This window comes from Monopterus albus, unplaced genomic scaffold (assembly GCF_001952655.1).
Source record: "Monopterus albus unplaced genomic scaffold, M_albus_1.0 scaffold10.1, whole genome shotgun sequence".
NCBI lineage: Eukaryota > Metazoa > Chordata > Actinopteri > Synbranchiformes > Synbranchidae > Monopterus > Monopterus albus.
Window position 1 is genome coordinate 2,341,004 of NW_018127890.1, and position 10,707 is coordinate 2,351,710.

At 40.0% G+C, this 10,707-nt stretch overlaps 1 protein-coding gene across 2 annotated transcripts in view; it reads right to left on the reverse strand.

The window, feature by feature from the left end:
* Positions 1-10,707, reverse strand: part of nfatc3a (nuclear factor of activated T cells 3a) — a 61,604-nt gene extending 50,897 nt beyond the window's left edge. The window contains exons 1-3 of one of the 2 annotated variants that reach the window (XM_020589933.1): positions 9,384-9,469; positions 2,295-2,392; positions 1,871-2,121 (exon numbers count right to left, since the gene is read on the reverse strand). In XM_020589933.1, coding sequence (XP_020445589.1) covers positions 1,871-1,892 — 22 coding nt within the window. In that variant the 5' untranslated portion in view covers positions 1,893-2,121; positions 2,295-2,392; positions 9,384-9,469. Of the gene's footprint in view, positions 1-1,870; positions 2,122-2,294; positions 2,393-9,383 lie in introns of both variants that reach the window. The other variant, XM_020589932.1, reaches the window with a different exon arrangement.

A 10,707-nucleotide genomic window follows, 5' to 3' on the forward strand; every position in this document is an offset into this window, starting at 1 on the left:
GAGAGACGAGAGTGTGTGGGAGAACTACAGAGCAGAGAGACACGCAGAGAGAAGAGATGACATTTACAAACCTCTGGTCTTAGAGACCGTAGTGAGACTACAGTACATAAACACAACTGATAATTGCAAACAATTTGTCAAAAAAATACCCTCCAATCAAGTTCAAAGCAAATCATACAGATTATTATGCTATGCTCCTGGAATGTCATCAAAGATGTAATGCTAGAAATAAGTAAATATATGTTGAACAGACATAATCTCTAATCTCCACATTTTCATACAGTTGTATGAGCAGAACCACTTCCCATCCATGACGAAGTGGTAAAATGAAAAGATCCGTCTGCTCTTGGGTAAGAACCTCATACCAGTCGTGCTCCTGTTTATCATGCTGCTAATCAGACAATACAAATCGACATAAGAAAATGAGCAGGAAATTATCAAGGAGAAAACAGGAAGACAGCAAGATCCCCTACAAAAACACACATCCATAAAAAATTTTTTATCCTAATGTACCTTAAGTGATCAGCAAGTCGTATTGATAAAACCTCTATCCACAGTTGGTGTGTAATGCCTTCTTTTGCCCAACTGTCTGGGTCTTAGTCCACAGTCTGATTATGACCCACGTAGCATGGTTCACTCAACCACGTGGGTCCCAGGTGGAACGAGTACCATCACTCCTCGAACCTACTGTATGATTGGTGCATCACACGTTTAAACATGACTACTAACGTGTTCCTGTTTGTGAACATTTAAAGATTTTCTTCATTAAAAACCTCATATTATTATTCACCTCCTACAACGGGTACTGTAACAATCAGTGTTATTAGAATATGCCCCATAGGATACACAATGGAAGTGGGACAAGTAAACCTACATAGGTAGAGATGCCATAACTGAAATACAACTGTGAGGAGGAGCAGCCTAAAATAAACTGGACCTCAAACTACCCTAATCGCTGTAGCAAGCTGAACACCAGAGCAAAAGGGGACCACAGAAAGAAAGAAAAAGTGGAACTACAAGTGAGTGCGGGAGTTCAACAGTTTTCTCTGTGCTGTAATGCAGCCTCTGACATGTTGATACAGCGCAGCCAGCGGTAGCTTCAGTTACACTAAATTTAAACTAGACAGATGCCACACATGCCTGGCCCCGGGAAACAAACGTCTCATTCAGCACAGTGGGCGCTGGGACCCCTTCAGTTTAGTAAGGTTAGAGGGCACCCACATGGTGATCTGGCCTCACAAGTGGATCACATGCATGAGCTTTGACCTCTCAGTCTTTAACATTTTTACAGGACATAGTACTTCTAGGTCTGTAAAATCCCTTGTTCTAACACGTACAGCATTTCAACTGAAACATTTTTTTTCCTTAAATATGACCCAAAGTTTGTTTTTATGTCATTTTCTCTCCCTTTGTTTCCTTTTTGCCTGTATCTTTTTCATATATAAGTTGAGGTGAAGTTTGTTATAAGGATAATGCCTATGAATATCAACAATTATCAACATCCTGAATGTCTACCATCAACAAGATTCACAATTTATATGATAAAGACATTTAAAATAAACAGAAAACCGGCTGTTTGAACATTACCAATGTGGAAGTCAAGTGCAGAGTACAACATGAAATATAAAATTTATTGTTGGACATAGTTTCATCTTAGACTGGAGAATTTTACCTTTGTACATTGAATGCATTTTCAGTGGAAAAAAGTAAGTTTTTTTGTTATTTTCAGGAAGGTTTAATAAAATTTCTGACATTATTGATGATGGCTGTTTGAGCAGTGGCTCTCATCACTCAAGCCAAAAGTCTAAACATAAACACACCAACACAAAAAACACACCTGGCTAGAGTCTGGGAGTGCCCACACACTCACCTGGTGATGTGGCACACAGCATTCTTCCACTCCTCTCCTCGTTAAGATCGCAAAGTGCTTGAGCAGTGAAAGGTCGAAGGCTACAGACGCGCTGAGACAAGAGGAGATCTCCTACTCCAAGTATCAACGAGTCACTAGAACCTGCTGCCTGCCCTCTGCCACTCTCTGTGGGAGCTCAAAATAGTCCACCATGAGAGCGATGTAATTTCAGTCTTTCAGTCTTTCCCACGACAAGGACTGGGAGGATCATGCTGGTTCAGACAAGTGGAGCAATGACAACAACAAAGACAAGGGCATCACAGTTATCTCCACTTGCTGCTCTCAGTTCGATGAAAATGTACCTTGACAGATCCTCATATCTAAGCGTAAGACAATCCAACAGGTACAAGAAATGTCACAACACATTAACAGTACAGAATCAAACCTGTCTCGTCACTAAGTGGTTGTTGTGACTGCTGGCATCTGGAAAACTCATTAGCCCAGATCAGTCTCTCTGATGTCACTGGTGGTCTCTTTCATATCCTGAGAAAGCAGTGAGAGAGAAAGAAGGCTCAGCCGTCCTGTGGCAGGTCTGCAATGTTCTGCGCTGATAAGGCGGCAACCAATAAACCACAGAAAAACTTCTTTCAATATGTGAGGCAAGAAAAGGCGCTGAAAAAAATGTACACATAAATAGAATAGAAAGAAAATAGAAAGCAAGAAAGATCTTTACAAGGTGAGCATGTGAACAAAAATGCTGATCATGTTCCCCTTCCCAGCAGCTAGGTAGCAGTGTGCCCCCTGTCCTTTCATTCCACCCTGCCATCTGAACCTCACATGGCATGTCTGGGCAAATAGCCAGACACATCCGCTGTGGTTCGACTACTCTGCCACCCATAAAGGGCACTTATGCCCGCCCCCCGGACTCATACCACCTCGCCCACTGCTCGTGACCTGCATAACCCAGTACTCACCGGTGCCTATTTCTACCTCACACAATCACTTCACAACAGACACTCTCCAACAAATAGGGTAAGCGGTGCTTTAATGGCTAAGCCAAATACATGCTGCAATACACTGTAAGACGCATTGTGTTATCCTCACATATGAAATTTGATTCAAAAACAATAAAGGGAAAGATGTTCTATAATTAGCATGCACAACCAGGCTTACCCTTTCTGATGCTAGAGATGAAAGCAAGTGTGAGGACACTGTAGCAAGTGAAACCATCACACACGCACACATCTCTAATGCTGCCGGTTGTTTCACAATGACAGTTGTCAGCTACAAAGTGAAAAAGTCTGGTACTGACATCTGCTCACAACATGACTTATATACCTCTTAACACGTGGGTTTCCTTCCTATGTCAATCTATAGCTTTTGCCCCCAACCTGAGTTCACTGAGGACATGGCTGCAACTCCACATTATTTTCACTTATTTTTTCAATTAATCAACTGATCAATGTCTGTCATTTGTAAATCAACAGTAAACAGTGTCAAGTGCTCATTGCAATTTCCCAAAATGATATCTTCATGTTGCTTCTTCAAAATTTGCAAAGAAACCAGAAAATGTTTTGTATTTTTTTCCCCTCAATAAATAACTTAAACAATTAATTATCATAAGTAACAATCAAGCCTGTTATCAGCTTTTTTTTTTTTCATTGTAAGACTGAATATTGGTCAATACGATTTCATTTATGGTGCACCAAGCAGTGCAAAGTGGCATTTAAAAGCACAAAGAGTAAGAAACAATGCCATGGATGTGGGCACCCTGATAGTCAAATCTTTATGGTGTGGCACACCATGTACCAGCCACAGCACGCACACACCACTGGTGTGATCAAGTCTGAGTGCCAGCCTGTGCCGCAGGTCTCCCTGTCTGTCTTCCCCCACCTGTCTGCCTACTTAATAAAGGTGACAACACCCAAAAAATGTACCAGTAATTCAATTTTTTTTAAAACGCCATGGTTTTCAGAATCACCCACAGGTCTTTAATCAGGGGTACAACTAAAATTATATTATTGGTATAAGTTTCAGAGGGGGGCATCTCAAAAGCCAGATGATCTGTGCTGCTCAATACTATCAGGGGTAAGTCAGTCAGAGAATATGCTGTTTGGACTTGTGTGAAATAACAAAAACACATACTGATCTCCATAAACATTAGGTAGAGAAAAATGTCTACATAAGAAGGACCTTTTAAAACAAAGAACAAACATTCGGACTTGCCTGGACTTACATTTTCTGCTGCAACTCCATTAAATTTTACCAACACAATACAATATGTAGGGGTAGTATGGATGAAAACAAAGTCAATGGAAAGATGTTAACTGAGACGAACAGAAGCTGTTTCGCTTTAAGGACCTCGAACACGCTCAATCTGAAAATGCTGAAACTTGAGTGAAAGCTTATGGTCTATCCCGATTACAGTCATAAAAGGTTCTGCAGAAAACAAAGTGGATTTAGTCTGACAATCAGTTTGTCTAAGCAGTCATCCACGGTTGTTGTCACAGTAAACAAAAGTCAAGGAACCCGTCCACTGGCTGTTTGTGGCCAAAGAACAAAGGCTAAAAAAAAAAAACCAAACTGCAGCTTCTCACCACTACAGCTCACACAAACAACTGATGAAAATCAGTTGACTTTACTTGTTTAAGTTTTCCACTGATGTGCATCATCAATTTCTTCTTTTGTCACAAAATACCACATCCACTCACAGCAGGTTCAAGCTATCAGGCAGTACAAAACAAATACAATTTTTGAGCCTAATACTAAAAAAAGTCTGTCATTTTTTAAACGTATAAAACAAATATTTTGGCAAAAAGGCCTTAATTATTATTAAAAAGTGACTTGAAATGTTCAAAGCAGGCCTTTTCTTGTTGAAATGTATAGTTTGACATTCCTGTAGTGAACTATTACCCGGCAGTAACCCATACATCTAAATTTAAATGGGCTGAAAATATTGCGTTACCAATTTGACGGTACAGCTCTAGTGCACACTCAAAAAAGTTGACCAGAATGAGTGTCCGCAGCATTTTACAACAATACTTTAGCCGCTGCCATGTAAACAGTCAAAATCCAAACACATGTTCTGTATTCAAATTTAACTGAGCTGACCAAACGTGAACTGTTTCTTTCTGACAACTTTCTGTTTCCATAATGTTGGCCAGCTGAAACCAAATAAATTATGCAAGTTACCTTAAGAAGTAGAATATCTCTAGAAGAGGCTTTTAGTGATGATTTTTACTAAATTTAAAGCTGCCAGTTTTTGTTGTGTCAACACATAACGTTGTTTAGCTGTCATTTTTAAGCTACCGTACCTAATTTCTTTTCAGCCTAGAGAGTCCAGTGAGGCTCAAAAAACTCACACCATAAGTCACTCCTAACCGCGCTTTGCTCCTCCCATCACATCCTGTTTCGTAGCAACAACAGAAACTACAGATGCCTAGTTGTGGCAAACTGTACAAAATACAGCCTCAAGTCTGAAGCTAGCATTAACTGACTAACAGTAAAGGTGTAGATCCTGTAGAACACTCTGGTTACTGCTAATGACCATGCTAGCTCACTAATGATACCAAACCAAACAAGTTAGCTTTAGATGGTATCACATCCAGAAACAAGAATGTTATGTCTGAACCCAGTCTGAGTCCTCTGGCTGCTTTTAACCCTCTCCATGTCAAACAGCCAAACCGCTGTTAACCCTGGTTGTTGCTATTTCTTTGTCACACTCTCTCTATGCAAAAGATGCCACCTCTTTTTAAAATTTTCTCACTCATTGAGCTCCTCCATGGCTGGGTGCTTGACATGAATAATGGCAGTAGGAAAAACCCTTCTTCTAGCCTCGGCTAGGCGGCAGTCGGGGCAAATTTACAGATCGTACTTTGACAACACAGGGTAGAGAAGCTGGAATAACAACAGGAGGGCTGTAAGCAGCCGAGGGTCATGGGGGGTGGGGGAGACACCATGTCCTGTCCCACTGTCACTGGGTTTATCAGATAATGTGCAAAATCTTAGTTAATGCACCTTTAATAGTTTTCTTTGTCCTTCCCTCAGATTGTTTTCTGTGAATTGGGACCTCACTTTCTAGTTAATATGATTCAGAGAGGGCTAGTTCTTCTATTCAGCACTGTACATAATCAGGGGAAAACCCTTACACTAACTTTGCCCAGTGCCTCTGAATAGAACAGTGGAATATTTCACCTCAAAGAGGTGGCTGTTTCCTGAGTAACATGAAAACACTCAGAGAGATGAAGAGGACAAAAAAAAAGACAGAGCAGGGCGTTATACTGTACCACACCATTACGCAGATTTTTTAAATCACCGTCATATATTCAAATGCTTAAAGACATCAAGATAACTGGGCTGACGGTAACGGTGAGCAAATCACTAGACAGCTCCACTGAGAATATTCAAAAAAAAAAAAAAAAGAAAAAGATGTACAGATTTGTCAGAAACAAGAGCAACCAGCTCCCATAAGAACACCTTTTAGAAGGTTAAATGCATTGTGGTAACTGGTGCATTTGCTAACAGAAAGGTAGCACTGCCATTTCATTTTTATATTGAGACCTCCCCTTTTCATAGCACTTAACTTAAAAGTCTGAAGCTGTTTAACTGATAACAATCTCTGCCCAGCAGAAACCTGTCCAAAAACAAGCCCTGACTTGAGCTTCACCCTCAGTCAAGGAGACCGACTCAGGAGCGTGCAACTGTGTGATCCTGTATTATAGTCCAGTTATTAATTTGGACAGGTGCCCCCTTTTGGGCCAAGTCATACAGTCCAGACCAGATTCAAACCAAGTGCACAGTGATGCTTTTATTCCTGTGCTTTTTCCAGCAGCAGTTTTTCCCCTCATTCCTTCTCCAAATCAAACTTAATCAAAGGAAAAATTAAGATTGCACAAACCAACCCTTCCTTGAGTGACTGCTTTGCCAGAGTTTTACAAAAAGAACACAGTCGGTGAATTCACTGGTTTTTGACATAAACAAATGAAGAGGCTGAACTTAGCAAGGAAGAACAGACCAAATGCCACACATTCGTAATTTTTTGAGTTTTTTTTTTTAATTTCCTTTCTCATTGAACAAGTGAAGCACCTAAAGACTCATTCACACATATATTCCTAAATTTTAACTGAATTAAAAACCCAAACCCAAAAAGACAGCAGCTTCTATCATTCACATGAGTAATACTTTTTTGTTATATGAGAAAACTGATTACTTATATGGCTACTGGAGCCGCTTCCAAGTCTACCTGTTTGTCTACAGTTGTGATGTTTAGTGCAAACATCCCTGCATTATGAGGACCAGTCCTGATTTATTAATTATTATTATAGTTCTATTATTAAGACATGAGCACAAAGTCTCTCTACTCAACATGAGTAAATATGTGCTTCGTGCACTTTTCCACAGCAGATGAATCCTTGAAATCTCTCATTCTATGTCCTCAAGTGACAAGAAAATATCAACGAACTGAAATCTGATTCAGTTAGTCATGTCCGACATCAGCTTTACCCATATTGCATTTGCTTAACGCTTAGTGTGGCCAAAATGAAAACATACACTTATGCACCTCTAAACCTTCATTTAGAGAATAATTTATTTTTAATCTTGGCACCTGCAACACACTTTGAAGGGATTTTTGCACCAAACAGTTAACTGACCAGAGTGTGAAGCATCCCTACAAGTTATTTTAGCAGGGTGTTGTTTTCTCTTTAAGTGAAACATGACATTGTGTACCTGCCTGTTCCATCACCTCACTCAGTTTATAATACACTTAAGAGTAAAACATTTTATATCACAGACAATATTTTGCAATGTTCTGTGCATAATTTTAAACACATTTTCCTGTAATTCATTCTTAAATATGTATATTTTGAATCCTTGGGGATTTTGACAGTTTGTGATGATGCATGCCCACAGTTTGATCCAAAATATCTGTCTAATGAAAACATTGTAATCATATTCAATTCTCTAGCTTGTGCTGTTCACTTACAATGGTTTATATTGTTATTCTAACAAGTTATTCTAGATTGTTTGTTATTAACCATTAATCAGTAAACCCAGGTTTTATATGATCTGTAATATTCACTTCTTCTCTGCTGTGGTTTCTAAGATAGTTTTCCATGGTTGTGGAAAAGCACATTACACAAGACATATCCTGAAGGTGAGAGACAATGCCTTATGTATCAGTCATTTGGCAGGTTTTTGAATAAAGTTTCTCAATACTGCATGAGTAAATCATCATAAAAATTAAATGACAATTATATATATGGCTCTTTGTCTACAGTGTGTCCTATAACACAGGGAACTCATGTTTCATTTAGCAGCCATACAAGCCATACAATCGTGAATTATTAATATTATTATTATTATTATTATGAATGACGTCATATCTTTAACATATTTAATTCTTCTAAATTTCAAAGTCAGTTAAAGAACAAAACTGACAGCATGTCTTGCTATCTAGCAGACCTAAGTGTACTTGTACTACAGCAGATAGACACTATTTCAAAATGTTTTAATCCCAGATATCAGGCCAATTAAGGAGTCATATTTGAGCCTGATAAGTAAACTTGTAAACGTACATCACAGTAGGACACCTAACCGCTTTAAGGTTCGGGTTTGGGTCCACCATGGTGACACCCACACTGATAATTAGATGTTTAAAAAGTCATCATTTTAATTGTATGTTTATTATTACAATAGTCTATAAAATTTTACCTTTGTGGGAGTTGTTTCAGTTTGAATTTCTTAAGCAAGCTAAGCTCAACCTTGTGCTCAGACAGCCTGGGCCAATATGTTTTCATTGTAGCTGTGCATAACTGTCAGCTCTCACATCCATAGATGACATTTATATTTTCCAAATGACAAAAACTAATATCTCATACGATTTGGTAAATCTATGTGTTGTCTTACTCAAAATATACTTGAAAATATTAAATATCAGCCAAACACAGCGGAAGAACACAGTCCACAATACAACAGTATTTACAACAGGACTTTTTTTTTTTTTTTACTTTTTGAAAATTAAGTGAATAAGAGTTTTGACAACATTAGCATGTGCTACTCAGTGGCAGTCAAACTGGTCCCTCTCTCAGCCATGCTTCACTGACTTTTTATCAACCATCAGCCACTATAACACTGCTGTAGTCCCGCCACACAGTTACACGTTGACAGGCTAATTCTGCAAAAACTTTAGGACACGTTTACAAGTTTAAATTTGATTTACAGTGACTAAAGTAACTCCGCAATGTGCTAACTTGCTAGCATGCCAAGCTAATGACAGCTGGTATTGAGGACATTAGCTGAGCGGGAAAAAAAAAGGATGCGTGATATTTTAATATATGAATTTCCCCAGAAAACTGAAACAAATTGTTGCGGTCCGTTCCTCCTTTGCAGAGCGTACCGTGACGAGCCGGTGTGGTCGAAAGCTGCGGGGATAACTTAAGGAAACAGCGGCTAAGTTACCGAACAGTGTGCGTCAAGTTTACTACCTGTACAAACAGCATGAACCGTGCCACTGGGCAGTGGGAAACACACTGACCTGCGGGGCCTAACGGCTGCTGCTGCTGCCCATCCTCTCCGAAGATCAGTCTGAAGTCCAGCTCCTCATTCCCGGGGCAGTTTGCAGTAGTCATCGGGTTTGACAGCTCGGGTTTTACCCCGCCACTCGACTGTCGACCGCTGGAGCAATGTATGCTCTCCCAGAATGTCACATTTACCGACTGTCACAACGACGAGCTTTAACTTTTCATCTGACCGGACTGCTTCAGGAGAACCCGTGTTTCCCCGTCGGTTGACAAATTCGCCAAAACACGGGTAGGTGGCTCCGCTTCCTCCGGTAGTTAACTAGCAAATTCTGGCTTCAACTTCAGGCAAAGTCGTCCGTTCCTGCCTCTCCTTCTCTTGGTAATTTTTTCGATCTCCCGACCTACTCAACAACAAAAAAGTGCCTCTCTTATACGGTGTGTAATGTTTGTTATAACGCCGACGAATCGTCCCTTCTCCCTGTCTCTCCCCCGGTCTGTTTCTCTCTCCGGAGTTCCTATCCCAACTTTTACTAACCCCGCGTGACAAGGCAGTTCCATAGTGACGTCAGCATACACAACACGGGGCACACGCGCGCGCGCACACAAACAGACTGTTCCTCAGAGACACTCAATGAGCAGTTTATCAAAGACTTGCACAGTTAAAAGCCTAAAGTTGATTGTTTTTGAAGGTGTTTTGAAACCAGTCACATTTTGTTGCCTGGAAGTTAAAATAACGCGCCTACAATGCGTAAGGAACATTTTACCACCAATTCATAAATGTTTAATGTCATTGATCTTGTCTTATTTCAAGTTGCTTTTGCAAATAGACATGTCAAAACATTTCAGATTGCATTTAAACAAACCTTCTGACCTTGCACAGCCACCGGTCCATTCTCTTCTCCTCCAACCATTAGATTACATCACATTGCGCTGGTCCCTCAGCTCCACCTCTTTGTGATGTCCCAGTCCAAGCTAGGACTGGGAAGTACAATGACATAATGCACCTTTTATTTTCAGATCCCTCAAGACAGTCAGTGCACAGGGTTTAATTTCTAATCAGCCAAGCTGGGTTTGTGAACTAGACTGGTGAGCATGGCTTTTTGGATCAGTTAGGTTAGGATGGTGCACCCTGAATTTAGTGTCACTGGAAAGATGTTATTTGTGTTGCCAGTCCCAAGGTTTCAATACCTGTATTTATTTTCAACATAAACACTGATTCTGTGAATTTCAGTTGGGGGCTTCTTATTCACTTGTTCTTGTTCTTCTCATGTTTATTCTGTGCTCAGAAGGCAATTTTGCACAGTGTGTTGCACTTGGTGGGACTCAGTGGGTGTTTTT